Below are 15,833 nucleotides of genomic sequence, written 5' to 3' on the forward strand. Positions count from 1 at the left end.
TAAATATGTGGTGAGTACTTCTAACATGACTTTTTATTCACGCAGGAGCCACATGATGGCTATTAACATCATTTTACTTTTTAAAAAAAGTTTAAAATATAAAGAATTCAACAATGTTAGTTGTATATATGGTGTTTTGTCTTGGAACAGGCACAGATGCTCAGAAGTGGTTTGCTGTATTGGTATTTTTTTATTTTTTTATTTTTAGAATTTAATAAATTCCACATTAGTGATAGTAAGTTACAGTCTCGAACATGTGTCCTATTATAAATGAACAATTGACTATCATTAGACTGTCCCCTGTCCTGCATACATACATCTTCAGATGTGCTAATCCGTTCAGTAGACACGTTAATGAGCGCTGGTTGAAGTGTAATATTGGAGGAACTGAAGCTGGTTGACCTTAGCATGGAGCTTAATACTTGTAATTAAATTAGACAGTAGACAGTTAGTAAAAAGAGAAATAGCCATGCCTCTGGCAAACTTCAATTATTAATGACATTTTTTCTTTGTGTTCAACTTGAAGAAAAAATATTATAGTTATCATTATTACTATAGGCTGACTACAAATTCTGACTTCTCACTGTTGCATTTTAGGTTGTTTGGTTTGGTGGTTTGTTTGTTTATTTGAGGGGAAGTGTTGTTTAAAAAATGTGTGTTGTTCTGTGTCTATAGTGCTGGGCCCTTTCTGTTCTTTATTTCCTGAAATAGAGTCAGGATAATACTTAGGTTATAGAATGATTTATAAAATTGGTTCTACAGCAAAAATAATGAACTTTAAAACAAGACTGTTGCTGTTGTTCTAGTATAGAACAGTGTGTATGTATTTCTTCTAAGTTTATTGGCTTCTGTATTTTTAAAAGAAACTCTTTTTATAAAACAACTTTAATTATCCTTACAGTATTTGCTTATAACCTGTTTGAATGAGAGCATTAAGAAGTGTTGTTAAGGGGGAAGATAGGTCACAGTGAAAATTAATGAATGATAAATAATTTGCAAATGCTGTGGACTTCAGCAGAACACAGGCAAGATCTGATATCTGATTCTGGGTGCACCTTGAATCTACATCATCTATAGCTGTTCCTGACAAGCAAGGTTCAGTGCTGTCCAGGCATCCTCTGATTTAGCTTGTGAAAATGGTATCAGCTGGACTTTTTAACAGTTCTAGCTTGCCCCAGGCCTGCTTCTCTCCTTCTTTACCCACAATCTCACTTGTCAGCAATTTGGAATATTTGAGGTCTGCATGGATGCTATACTATATGGATGCATAGTGTATCAAAAGATTGGGATTCTATCTGTAGCTTGGCTCTTGATGGACTGTGTAATGAAGCTACTTTACTTCTGTATGACTTACTTTTCTGTTCTTCTGTGTGTAGTTTTTGTTCCTTTTAAGCCTGGTTTCCCCATTAATGGAGGCTTGAAAGCCTTTTTTTATGTCTGTCCTCCCTTCCTTAACACCTCTTGCCCAATTTCAATAAAATTTAATAAGAGACATGTTTCAAGGTGTTAATTTCATGTACATTTTGTGAGGCTAGGCTAAGTAAAGGACATACAGTGAGAGAGATTCTTAATGCTCCTACTCCACAGGTAAAAACTGCATGAGAAGAAGCATTAGACATTAAGGAACCAGCACTAGAGAGAGAGGCTATGCAAATCATCCCAAACTTGAGAAAAGCATGAAGTCAAGTTTTTATCTTATGAGAAACCAGCAAGTGGTATCAAGGAGACATGAACAGGAAAACAGGCTTAATTCTTGTACTAGTGGTACAACTACTGGTGCTGCTTAGACCAAACACATGAGCAAAAGGAATGTGTTGAGATCCTGTCCAGCTCTCACATGTTATAGGGGACCTGAAAATCATTTGAGAGCTGTGTATGTTACAGTTGAATTGTTCTGAGTGCATTCACTGTTTGTGACCTCCAGAGAAACTTGAGTTTTGAGCATCTCTACAGGTCTTTCATGTGCTTTCTTTGCCTGTTTCATTCAATAGAAGAAAACCAAGCAAAATTGCAGTAGTTGGTTTAGAACTGCTGCTGTTTTTTATATTTTAAATGTGCCTAGAGGTGCATGATAGGTTCATCTTATAAATGGAAATTAAATTAAATTAAAACAAAACTTCTTCCTGCCAGTCGAGCGGCTGCAAAATCAAGATTCTGCTGTTTCGGAGGCTAAGCCAATTTTAAACTTATTCTCCATCAGTCTTACAGAGTAGTCAATAAAACTTTTAAGCGTCTTGGATACCTCATACGCATTTGCTTCTGAAGATATGAACAAGAGCAAGAGAAGCCATGAATTCACAGAGAACAGATAAAAATTTTCTGAATGTGTAAAGGAGCATAGCATGGAAATACATGTATAAAATAGGTATTTAATTTGCAAATAGTAAATTCAAGTTTAATGCTGGTAATGCAATCCATTTTGGTTTTCTTAGAATTGAATGTCAGAGTAAGAAGTAGTTACACTACCCTTACAAGAATAAACTTGCAAAGAATATAATCAGGATTAAATGAAACTGAAGGCTCAGTTCACAGAATGAGAAAGTTCATGTATGTGCCTCTACAACTTATCACCTGTATAGTGCTTCCTTCCTTAGCCTGATAAAGGAGTGGAAGAGTTGTAGGTGAGAATCTTACACACAAGATATGTAAATAAAAAGTAGTAATGTGGTTAATGATTGGAATTGGAATTGGAATTGGAATGCTAATTCATGATTGTAGGTTATGTGTGATAATTTTTCTAACCACACAGAAGATTTATAGCTCCCAGTACTTATAGCTTATTTGTTTTTTTATCGTGGTATTAACAGGTATTTGGAACTGGAAGGTTTATAGATGTAAATTAGTAGTACAACTTTATTTGGAGTTACAATTACATAAATGTGTTGCTTTAAAAAAACAAAAGCAGAAACAAAAAAAACCACAGCACACACACATAAACCAAACCACAAAAAAAAACCCAACAAACAAAAAAACCCCCAACAAACAAATAAAGCAACCCAAAAAAAGCCCAAAAGAAACACACCATAGTTGTAGACACAAAGTTGTGTCGTAAATTCAACTAGAGGGTAGTAGACACTGTAGACAGCAATGCTGCTTACATTTAATGGGCAAAAGTAGCTGCATTAAGCCATTACTTCAGATGTTTCTGCTCCTTCCATTCTTTTTATAAAAAACACTTTCATTTTGAAGAAAAAAAGTTGGGGCTAGCTGTTGTATCATAAGAAAACTTAATAGCCTTTTTTCTCCCTCCTTTAGGTAAGTAGGTATTAGAAATTACAGTAATTTTGGCAAGAGTTCAAGGGTTAATGTAACAGATAAATAAAAGGAATTTTCTGTAAATTGAGCCCTGCATTATTTCACTTGTCTTGCCTTTCCAAACCTAACTCATTTAATTTTAAAAAGTAAATACTTAAATTCTTCCTGACAGCGTGCTTTGCTTTTACTATCGTTTATTACTTCAATTATACTTGGTATCACTTAGAACAATCTGCCATTTGGAAATTTCAGTATAGCCTGCAGCTTAGTATTAAGTCTGGCTGCTATTGTAACATGTACAGCATATGACACTAATGTATCAAAATTAGATTTGATCATCCCTCCTGGTTATATTTATTTCACATTTCTTTTGTATTCAGTTAACATAAATGTATTAGGAGAGCTGACACATGGTGATGGCTATAGAGTAAGAATATTTTAAAGTATTTTGAGTTAAATTTGAAATTTCAGGTAACCTAACAGTCGGTCATTTTTATATATTTGTTTTAATGGAGTAGAGTTTCAAAGCAAGCCTAAAAAAAATCCGTTTGTCTCTGACATCTCCCCAGGGCTGTCTTCCCGACAGCTCAGGTTTAAAATGGCTAAAGCAGAGCTCTTAATCTCTCTCATTGCCACCTTTCTGGATCACCATGGATAACACAACCATTGTGCCTGTCACTTGTACCCATAACCTAAAATCATCTTAATTTGGCCCACTTTCAGGATTCTTACATTGCTTGTTCTTAAGACTGTTCTTTTTTCTACCCAGTGTTTCTTGCAACATAGCCTTTCCATACACACAGTTAAAATTAACCCGTTATATCCTCAGCTGTTGTTTTGATTGCTGAACCTTCCTTTCTCTGGCCTTGACACTTTAATTCTTCAAGAGTGCTGCCATAAAAGATATTCTTCTAAGCTTTAACACCTTTTTACAGTTCCTTTGCATTTGTCCCTCTCCATTTTCTGTTTTTTCTTATACTTAAATAATAAACTCTCTAGAGCAGTTTGACCTGCATTTATGTAGTATTTACCATTTTAGAATACTGGTGTGTAACCTATAGTTGCAGGTGTTTCAGCTATAGCATATTACAGGTTACTTGAAATATAACATTATTTTAGAGCTTTTTATTATTTATATTATTGGTGTGCTTTACATCTCTAATAAGGATTTGCGCTGTGTTTTGCTTACTGTAGGCACATAGGAAGTTGTAAATTTAAGAAGACAAGGTGAGGAAATTAGTGTGAAGATGTAGTGGTTTACACAACTGGTGGTGAGTTTTGAGTAATCAGTGATACAGACTTTAGTCTCAGCATCTGTTCATTCTGTGTGCACCAAATCTGATTCTGTTAGATAACATTGAGACCACAGCTTCTTGGGAAACCATGTTACTGTCTCTCTTTTAGGTTTTACTAAGCAGAGGTGGTTGTAGCTCAGTATCTTTGTCCCACTTGCGTCCAGGACATGAATTCTAGGATGCTTCCAATTCAGTACAAAGACGTCAAAAATCCAGCTGAGTCAGGCTCTGGCTCTCCTGTGGTGTAACAAGTACAGTAAATAATGGATTCTCCAAGTGTTTGCTTTGCTTGCAGGAGAGCTGTCCTACCTTCATCCACCTCTGCTCATTGATACCTAAAGGAGAGACAGCAACATGGTCACATTTCAACGGATAGTTTGACTGTCACTTCACCACTGAAAGTATGAAAGGTTCAGGCCCTCAGAACAATTCCACAATTGGTTGTCTTTTATGATGTTTGTTATTGTTGGGTGTCATCTAGTATTTCTGCAGCTGGTGTTTGCATATTGCACATCAGTCATTCAGGTTGCTGCCTGGTTTTGTTCTAGTCTAGTCAAATAAAACTGTGTAGTGAAAGTTGTTCTAACCAGTTCTTTTGTGGGCTGCATTTATGGTTGGCACAAGATCATCTCTAACCAAGTGTTGTTCAAAGTAATTCAGCCATCTACAAAAGAGGCAAGAACAGCTCATTTCCAAAGAGCTGCAGTCATTGTAGATTAGATGTATCTATTATCTGGTCCAGGCAAAACAAATGACTTGTTGAGCATCAGACAAGATTTAGGGTATTGATGCTATCTGTCCTTTGCCCAGTACAACACCTTGTTTTTCTCTTATACAATTTAAAACTAGCAGAGAAGATGTAGCTTCTTTTTTTCCTGTTTCTTTTCTGTTTAAGTCTGCTGCTGGGGGACCTGTATAAGCTTTCAGATAAGAAAAGATAACATTCCAGGAGGTTTTGTAATCTAAACAAGTGAATATTTGCAATGACATTTTTCTCATGACTGCAAGTTTGTTTTGCTGTTATTTAAAGTGCAGTTACATTCTGTAAATGAGTTCAGAAAATTGTTGCCTTTTTATATACAATAACTTCTTGTGAGTGCTCAGGTTAGTGTCTGCATGTTACCTGTTCACAGTGCTGTCTTTGAATACTATCAAGGCAATTGTTTGACGAATTCTACCTATCTAAAGCTGTGCAAACAAAGTGATAACTGTGGGTGAAGACAACTGTCAGCTATAACTGGTGATACACAAGGAGCTAGAAAATGTGATTCCAACTTGAATTTTCAGAAATAGCCTTTACTGGAAAGAAACTCACATTTAATAATCTGAATGTATTTGATCAGTATATGGAAAGCCTCTCTCCCTGATGTTAACGTTTGTTTATCAGGTAGTAATGTTTAGCAGAAGGAGCATTTTGGAGTTTTAGTGCAGATAATTCTAAAGAGTTAAAGATATTCTTTAATCTGGTTATATGATTACAACTGCGGGTACAGCACACGTCTGGAGAAATCCATTTGGCCATTATGAGCCAAGTCAGGAACTGTTTGGGATTTTTCACAGGTGGGGTGTTTTGTTGGGGTTTTTTTTTTTTGGTAGTAGGCAGTTTGGGATTAAAATGATGAAGTTAAAGATTGCTTGGATACACAGCTTTTAAATAAATTCATGCATATACTTTAAAAGTTCATATATAATTCAGTAATTTACTGTCTGTTTGTGATGGCAGTCTTGAAAGCATTCTAATAAATAAGATTGAATCACTCTGCATTTTTGAGGATAATATCAACAAAATTTTAACATTCAGTAGAAAACAGATATTGATACATCTGTTAACTGAAATAGACACTGGCACCAATGTAAAACCAATACTGTGAACTAATACTGTCATGGAAATTGTAAGAGAACTATAGTGTAAATTGGTTATTTTATTCATTTTTCTTCATTTCTTTTTAGTGAGTTTGTTCTTTTGAAGTACAAGCATTTAGTATAGCTGTTCAGCTATAGAATATATTCAAACTGATGGGGTTTTATCCCTACTTTTCCAGCTAAGACATTTAGGAAATGATGAAGTACACATCGTCTGGTCAGAGCATACTCGGGATTATAGAAGAGGAATAATTCCAACAGAATTTGGTGATGTTCTTATAGTTATCTATCCCATGAAAAACCATATGTTCAGTATCCAGATCATGAAAAAGCCTGAGGTAAGGTGGTTTTGGTTCTTTTTCTTTCGTGTTTCATTTGTATATTTAGTATCAACTGAATTCTGTTCAGAATTTGAGTTTTTGCTGTAATACAAAGCTCCAGTAAGGTGATGTGTCTTTAAAATTGACAGTTGCAGTGGTGGTAGAAGGAAGAGCACAATTCATAGTAAAACCAGTAACTTGAAATTGTAAAGGCCTGATCCTGTCAAGCATATCTGCTAACATCATAAACTGGAAACAAAGATAAAATATTCTGCATAATCATTTAAATATTAAGATAAACTTGGCAAACTTTTGTATCAAATTTGATACATGACTGTGGTGGTTAAATAATAGCCTGCTCCAGTTTCTCCATCTCCATGTCATATTTTCTTCTGAAAGCTAGTTTTCTCTTTCTCCTTGACTCCACACAAAAATTTGGAGTTTAATTAGGCAAAGCAAGGCCATTCAGCTCTTAGGCATATGAGCACTTTTTCTAATGATTGCTCCTTAAATGTCTGTACTGACCCTGTTCTTATACAATGGTTTAGGGTATCAAATACTGACTGAGTAGAAGTAATCATAAGGGTTTGACCTTCAGTGTTCTGTGTGTGAAGCCACTAGCCATAAATGTCTATACTTCAAATATTCTTTCTAGAAGCAGTAATAGTAATAAATGAGGTATGATGGAAATAGGATTTCCTATAGGATGACGGCCTTTATCTGACAATAGGCATGAAATGATACACAGTACATGGTCTTGTTATTGCTGATTATGTATAGTTTTAATATTACTTTTACTACTTTAAATATAAAGACTTTTATTATTGGAAGTGTGCAGGTTAAAAAAGAAAACTAAGAGGAGGTACTGTTCTTAGTCCAAGAAGAGGTCCTTGTATATGAAAGAAGATGTGCCTTCTATCAGATTTTAGTGTTCTCAAAACTATGTTAAATGACTGCTGGAGAAAATAATACCGGGATCTAAAATCCCTTTGCAGCATTGGTTTCATCTGATTAGGAGGAATATTTAGTGTACACTCTGCTCCCTTTGCTGACCTGATACACAAACTTTGCTCTTCTTCACATGCCTTATGCTAGCAACTGCAGAACTTTATTCACACATACAGGAAATTAAGATTATTAATAGGGGGTATTGTTTTAGTTTCTTTCGTGTTTTTTTCAATTAGACAGTTATGCTTGATCAGAGAGAAATTATTGCCAAAACATAAGATCCATCTGTTCTGTAAACTGTTTGGGTGCTACCTATAATAAACATCAAGGTTTTCTACTGATCTCGCAAATAAGGCCTTCCACATAGGGTCCAAAGAGGCTGAACTTTCACCACAGATTTCTCCTATAAAGGGCTTACAATCCATTTCTATGGATACCATAGAAAGGAAGAAGAACAAATAGAAGAATAAAAGAAATTGAAAGGTTGAGGGTATGTCCACCAGTAATTGTATGGCAGTTGCACGTTGAGTTGGTCCTTAAAGACATGTTCTATCTAAAGCCATGATAAATATTACTTAAAATTTTGAGTAATTATTCCTTTTGTTTGCTACCACCTACAATATTGTCATTTAGCCTTTCAACCTCATAAACATCATATGTATGACTGTTCCTAGGATTTTGGCAGCAAATGTTGGAAATTAGCTTTGATGAGACATAGCATTCAAATTGTTGCTTAATTTTCTTCAAATGCTGTGTTATCTGTTACCAAGGATATCAAGCAGTTATATGGCTGTATATTTCCACAAGAGAAAAGGTCTGTCATGGAGCACAATAACTGGTCTGATTATCTAGCAATGAGGAGCTGAAAAAAAGATATATTTGAGTGCTCTATTGTTAATGTTGATTGCTAATTGTTATAGCTAAGATTTTGCTTTATATTGAATTTCTTAATTTTTTGTTCAGGTTCCATTTTTTGGTCCACTCTTTGATGGTGCTATTGTGAATGGAAAAATTCTTCCTATTATGGTTCGTGCAACAGCTATAAATGCAAGCCGTGCATTGAAATCATTAATACCATTATACCAAAACTTGTATCCTTTCACTCAAATGGTTTCCAAGGCATATACATTTCCTTGCGGTTCTAAAGATACGATTTTCTTGTTTTCTGTCATCTTACATATTTGTTGGATTAATATAGGGTAATATTATTATTTTTTTTCCTGGTGATGGTGCCTTTAGGGAACTGAAATTTATGGAAGAGTATTCAGATTAGGACCAGCTTTTTTAACTGAGTGAAAGATTCAGTGCTGAAAAATTGCCTGTTTGTAATGTTTTGTAACATGTACATATCACTTTTTCTTAGCAAAATTATTTTAGTGACAATTTTATGAGTACTTTTTTTCTAAAATAGTAATGTCATAGTGTTAATAATCTTTCTTTACTTAAAGATATTAAATACTTATCCAGTATTAATATGACTTAGTTTCATTGTCTAGTTCCAAGAAGGGTATGAATGCTGCTTTCCTTCAAGATGTGATATTTGTTACATTTTCATCATACTGGGTTTTTTTATTCAGCTCAGAATACAGAATTGTCAAAATAGTGATAGTGTCTTTGTAAAGATGTCAGAAGTTATCTCACTTTTTGGGAGGAGGAGAACTGAAATTGTAATTTTCTGAAAGGGCTGCTCTTGGAAGAATAGATTTGCCAACCAGAAATTAAAAAACATAAGGTAAGTCAAGTCACCTTTACCTCTCCCCTTCTCTAGATACAGTTCTGTTATATACCTGTTAGTTAAATCAAGAACATACTGGTTTTCAATTTCCTAAACTGAAAAATAAGTTTAAATTTTGATCCAAAAGAAATTCAATTCTTACTCTTCACCCAAGCTGTAGATACTTTTATTTGTCATGTGATATATTGTTGCTAAAAGACTGTTTTTTTCTGTGTTAATACTTGGAGGTTGTATTAGATATAATGAAGTGGATTTACAGATGAATGATGGATAGTGTTTGATGTGATCACATTAAATGACGTTTGTGCCATTTCTTTAGATGACATGTTGATTCATTGTATTTTTATGTTTAGAAAGGTCCGATCTTTTTGCCATTACTCAAGTGGTTTAATCAAAGAATTTAAAATGTATTATCATCATTATACCATGAAAAGTGATGGCTTATAGCATTATATTGATGTATAGTGGTGAGCAATTGGAAAACAATTTACTTTGAAACAGCAAACTTTCAGTACCAAAAATCCCCACAAACTTGTATGTTTAAGCTTCTTTACAGAATATGGAAGTTATAATAGATACCTTGGACATAGCTTCCCAAGTCAATGTCTAGGAATTGGCCGGTTCCTAAAAGCTGTATATTGCACTTTTAATTCAGTTCTCCAAATTGTGGGGGTTTTGTATGCATCACAGCCCTGCATGTAATTCATGATATAATTAATGGCCTCTGTTCACATGTTGATTATTTGTCCCCTAATATGGTTAGCATAATAACTGGAAAGTGTTACCTGTATTTAAGATGAGATAGTATTTGGTTGGTCCATTTTGTACCATCACTTAGTAAGCGTATGAAGCACCAGTTGACTGGGCACTGATGTTAAAGAGTGACTTTCTTAAATAGTGTGTAGAATTCTTTTTCCACCTGGCTTGGAGTGCTTTGTTTAGTACTTTAAAAATTAGAATGGGTGTGTGGGCAATTCTTTAAAAGCTGTTTGCTTGGCATGAAATTAGAAAAAATATCTACAAACTTCCCTGGCTTGAATTAGGCTATGGTGGAGTCAGCTCTCAGTGGAGAACAGCAAAAAAATGTTATAAAAAAATGCTATACTTCAAAGCTTGTTTTAACTCTCAGTGCTTTAGAAAGGTCTTGATTAACAACGTCATGGACATGCTCTTGGTGTTCAACCCATGTCCAGATTTGAGGTCAGGAAGGAATTTCCCTCAAACAAGAATAGCAAAGACTCGTGGGTGTTTCCTGTAACATGGACATGGTCTGTTAACTAGGAATATTTGAAAATTGAATCTAATTGTGATCCTGCAGTGGCAGAGAATTGAAGACGTCAAGGATTGTCTTTAGTGTCTCCCACTTTTTTCCTCTGGCATATTTTAGCTATGGCTGTAGCAGTCCACTACTGGCTTTTAAGTTTGTTGTGGACTGAAAGGCATGGGGGCAAGAGTATTTGATGGTCTGTGGTTAAACAGCTTTTCTTTGAGACCCTGACAGACTTAATGTCTTTTGCAGAAGACAGGACTCATTGTCCAAGGTGGTCTTTCCTTGTGTTGTGTGTTGCTGGAGCTAATTAAAAGAGGGCTCACAGTGGTAAAAACAATATGTTCAAAGAGGGGAGGATAAAAGGAACAGAAAAGCTATTTTTTTGGAAGGTATACCAAAAGCAGAGACCCAGCTGGGTAAGTGAAGCTGATAACCAAGACTTCCTGCACATCCAAGACAATAATGGTGTCAATAAAAAAGAATTATGAAGTGATCTGCTTGAAATTGTTTACTTATGAGTATCTAATATACCAGTGTTAGTTTATTAGGAACTTTGATGATGGTTAATAGAAATTCAGCTGAATATGGTTCTTGAGGAAACAAGAATACTTGAAACTGCTGTCAAACAGAACACATTTAAAGCCCTATGCTTCCATGTTAGATCTCGTTTTCCCATAGTAGACCAGCAGAATTAGTTTCAAAGCCAGCATCAGTGTATGGATGTCTCAATGCCTGCCAGTCTGTGGTTTAATTCACTGTGCTGAGTAATACCTGGTGGGCACCTTTTGGCTCAGTATCAAATTGATGATACAGTAGGTATGTGTTTATCTATTTTTGAGGGATATTTACAATGGCATAGTGAAGATATGTGGTGATAGATCAGAGTAAACACTTAATTAGACTGTGTTGATTTGCTTGCATAGGGGATGTGAAGAAAGTAGCACTGAGTTTGACCCTCCTGCTTCCAAGGAGTGTTCACCTGTCCTCTGAGTTAGTGCATTTTCTAAGTGCAGACCTGACTGAAAAAAAAACAGCTGTCATTTGTAATCAGCAAGGATATTCAGTCCTCTTCATGTAACCTGATTGCAACTTTTTCCTTATTGCGCTAGTCTGTTAATGATGATGTGGCAATGGGTAGTATGTGTGAATAGTATAATAATGGTTGCGTGGATACAAGAAATACTGCTCATCTCCCTTTTAGTCTGCCCCAACTTTGAGTATATATTGTACAGGCTGAAGTAGTTTTCTGAGAATGACATATTCTGTCAATCACCATCCTCTTTCTGATATTATTTTGACATCTCTGATATCAAACTTAGATAGCAAAACACTTCAAGGATTTAGTTGTATTAATGATATTTAAAGGTTTCATCTGGTTTGTGTTTTTATTCTTTGTTCAGAATACTATAATCTGTTTCTGTATTGTATTTTAAGATGAAAAATTTTCTAAAATTATCAACCAACATCAGTCATGCATGGCAGGTATCCTTCTTTAACTTGATGCTTGACGTACTTGTTGCTGCAGCTGTATGAACAGAATAATTGCCATTTTGAGTACAGTTTCTGCACTGATGTTTGGAATTTGCTTTAGTTCCCCCGTTGAGGATTCTGCACTCCCTCACTATCATTTGGTGGCCTGGCTTTCTCGTACCAGTACTCCCTCACCAACAGGCAGCATACGTGCACACAGCAGCAAGTGACATGTGAAATACAGTCATTTTCACTGTGATGCAGAATCTGGAGGCCAATATTTAGGGAATTATTAAATGCTCTATTTACCTGGATTGCATTGAGATTCCTGATATGGACAGTTTTATTCATGGCTTGCATCTGAGTACAAGCATTTTGTTACATTCTGAATTCAGAGTCTACCATGTGTGGGAAATGGATCAATACTAAATATTTTAAACAATAGAAAGAGTGGTTTCATATAAAATTTTATGTGAACTTCCTAAATAAGCAGCAGATGCTAGCCAGATGCCAAGAGGTACACCAAAATAATGTTCTTTACTTGGTTTAGTACTTACCTCCAGTGATCCAAATTCTTAAAATTATTGCAACAGAACTGGAAAATACTATAAAACCTGTGGGAGTGACATTCCAATTGTGAAACAACTAGTATTACTTTTTGCACATTGTACACAAATTTTGGAGTGCTAGCAATTACTTCAATCTGCTCTTCAGATAGTGCAGTTCAGACACTGTGGTTTCTGTCTTATGCAGTATTTCCCTCACAAATTATAGTACATAGTATATAGCTACGTACACAGTAAAAAATCCAATTTAGCATTTTTTAAATCTGATTTTTTTTTCATGGAATATAGAAGACTATTTTATCTATAGTCATCATAGCTTGATTTTCACTTATTTATATTCATCTATGAAGTCTTTGACCTAATGCCAAGAATTGGCACCTTTTTTTAGCTTTTTTGTCATATGAAACAGATGAACTTAGCAAAAATATCTTGCTGTATTAATAATTCCATCCAAAGAATATTATATTGCAGAAAATAAATATACATGATCCAAAATTATTTTTTTAATCAAAATTTAAACATTTTTGACACTATGTCTAAGCATTTGGTACTTGATGTAGCTAACCTTTTTCATCAGTTGTCTTCCAGAGAAAAGGAAAATATTAACCCTATATGGTATCTGATGAGACAGTAACTTCTTCATAAATGAAGTGTCTTTGAGTGGTTTGTTAAAAGTTCACTCTGTATTAAAAGCTCAGAAGAAATAGATCAGAAGAACCTTTCTTGCTTAATGTGATACTCAACTGCCCAAAGAAAGGGGTTTGTTGGAACTGGTAGTATTACTGTTGATTGTGCCTGTTCAGCCATCATCTGCCTCAAGATAGAATTGCAGACATTGGAAAGCTCATCTTTAAAAATAAAGTGTTGATATAATAATGATATATAAAAATAATTATATGTAGTGAACAAAGAGTATTCTTCAGGTTCTCTGTCCACATTTGCTTCATTTAGTTTAAAGTATTTGTTTTGATTTACATTTTTAAACTGGAATTTGTGCAGATTTTGGAGATTCTTACTAAGACTGGAAGTTAGAAGTTAAATCTGAAAAGCATTGATTTTGGCAATGCCAATTTCCCTTCCTCTTAGTCCATTAAGTTTTCTATCTTATAGATGCATTGACAGAAAAAATAATACAGTAATCAGTATGTATGTTAACATTAGTGATAACTTTGTATCAAATGGATAAGGCTTAGGGGGTGCTCTCTTAAATGTGTATCATGAATTCATTTTTTACAGTGCCACTAATTAATTTTGGAATAGTAAAAGGAATAATACATGCTGTTATAGTTGCTCCTCTAATATGTTCTGGATTAGATTTTTTTTTAACTGCTGTATGCAAAGATTCTCAGCAAACTTTGCTATATTTCTGGCAATACAGTTTTGATACAAGACATTCAGTAATGTTTTAACATGCCTGTTACTGATTTGTCTCTCATCACAGATGAGAAGGAACATTTAAGATAATGATTTATGTACTTTTTAGATACTATTCTATATGCTTTACAACAAATAATTGAAAATTTCAGAATTTTAGTGAATATTTTTCCAATCACTGAATTATAACATTGTAGCCTTATTTGAGATAAGTTCAAGTGAGAGCCATGGATGAGTTTATCATATGACCACCACTGTTTTTTCCAGAAGAAAATAAGAGTTGTTTCTAAAATCTACTGTATCACAACAAAAATTGTTTTTCAAGTTCAAGTAAGAATCATGAGGCAGAGAATGTGATGTTCAGTCTTTCTTGTACTTTGATTTGCTCTGTTTTGCTGTTCTTTCAAATCCTAGTTCTGCTGACAACTTCCTTAGAATAGTAGAATCATAGAATGGTTAGGGTTGGAAAGGACCTTAAGATCACGTAGTTCCAACCCACCTACCATGGGCACAGGCACCTCACACTAAACTGTATCACCCAAGGCTCCATCCAACCCAGACTTGAACACCGCCAGGGATGGAGTATTCACAACCTCCCTGGGCAACCCATTCCAGTGCCTCACCACCCTCACAGTAAAGGATTTCCTCTTTATATCCAATCTAAACTTCCCCTGTTTAATTTTTAACCCATTACCCCTTGTCTTGTCATTACAGTCTCTAATGAAGAGTCCCTCCCCAGCATCCTTATAGGCCCCTTCAGATACTCAAAGGCTGCTGTGAGGTCTCCACACAGCTTTCTCTTCTCCAGGATGAACAGCCCCAACTTTCTCAGCCTGTCTTCATACAGGAGGTGCTCCAGTCCCCTGATCATCCTCGTGGCCCTCCTCTGGACTTGTTCCAACAGTTCCGTGTCCTTTTTATGTTGAGGACACCAGGACTGCACACAATACTCCAAGTAAGGTCTCAGGAGAGCAGAGTAGAGGGGCAGGATCACCTCCTCTGACCTGCTGGTCACGCTCCTCTTGATGCAGCCCAGAATACGGTTGACTTTCTGGGCTGTGAGTGCACACTGAAGCTGGCTCATGTTCATTTTCTCATTGACCAACACCCCCAAGTCCTTCTCCGCAGGACTACCATGAATTTCCTTTTTGCCCAACCTGGAGCTGTGCCTGGGATTGCTCCAACCCAGGTGTAGGACCTTGCACTTGGCATGGTTAAACTTCATGAGGTTGGCATCAGCCCATCTCACAGGTGTGTCAGGGTCCGTCTGGATGGCATTCCTTCCCTCCAGCGTATCAACAGAACCACACAGCTCGGTGTCATCGGCAAACTTGCTGAGGGTGCACTCAATCCCACTGTCCATGTCACCAACAAAGATGTTGAACAAGACCGATCCCAACACCAATCCCTGAGGGACACCACTCGTTACTGATCTCCAGCCGGACATTGAACCGTTGACCATAACCCTTTGAGTGCGGCCATCCAGCCAGTTCTTTATCCACCGAGTGGTCCACCTGTCAAATTGATGTCTCTCCAATTTAGAGACAAGGATGTCATGCAGGACAGTGTTGACCACTTTGCACAAGTCCAGGTATATGACATCAGCTGCTCTACCCCTGTCCATCAGTTCTGTAGCCCCATCATAGAAGGCCACCAAATTGGTCAGGCAGGATTTCCCCCTAGTAAAGCTATGCTGGCTGTCACCAAGCACCTTGTTGTTTTTCATGTGCCCTAGCA

The 15,833-nt window shown here is 35.9% G+C and overlaps 1 protein-coding gene across 3 annotated transcripts in view; it reads left to right on the forward strand.

Annotated features, from left to right (window-relative positions):
• Positions 1-15,833, forward strand: part of RALGAPA1 (Ral GTPase activating protein catalytic subunit alpha 1) — a 127,405-nt gene that overhangs the window by 85,501 nt on the left and 26,071 nt on the right. For all 3 annotated transcript variants that reach the window (XM_034062203.1, XM_034062204.1, XM_034062202.1), the window contains exons 37-38: positions 6,593-6,751; positions 8,645-8,772. In XM_034062203.1, the coding sequence (XP_033918094.1) occupies positions 6,593-6,751; positions 8,645-8,772 (287 nt within the window). The remainder of the gene's footprint in view (positions 1-6,592; positions 6,752-8,644; positions 8,773-15,833) is intronic.

The sequence above is a fragment of the Melopsittacus undulatus genome, chromosome 4, assembly GCF_012275295.1.
Source record: "Melopsittacus undulatus isolate bMelUnd1 chromosome 4, bMelUnd1.mat.Z, whole genome shotgun sequence".
In the NCBI taxonomy this organism is placed as follows: domain Eukaryota; kingdom Metazoa; phylum Chordata; class Aves; order Psittaciformes; family Psittaculidae; genus Melopsittacus; species Melopsittacus undulatus.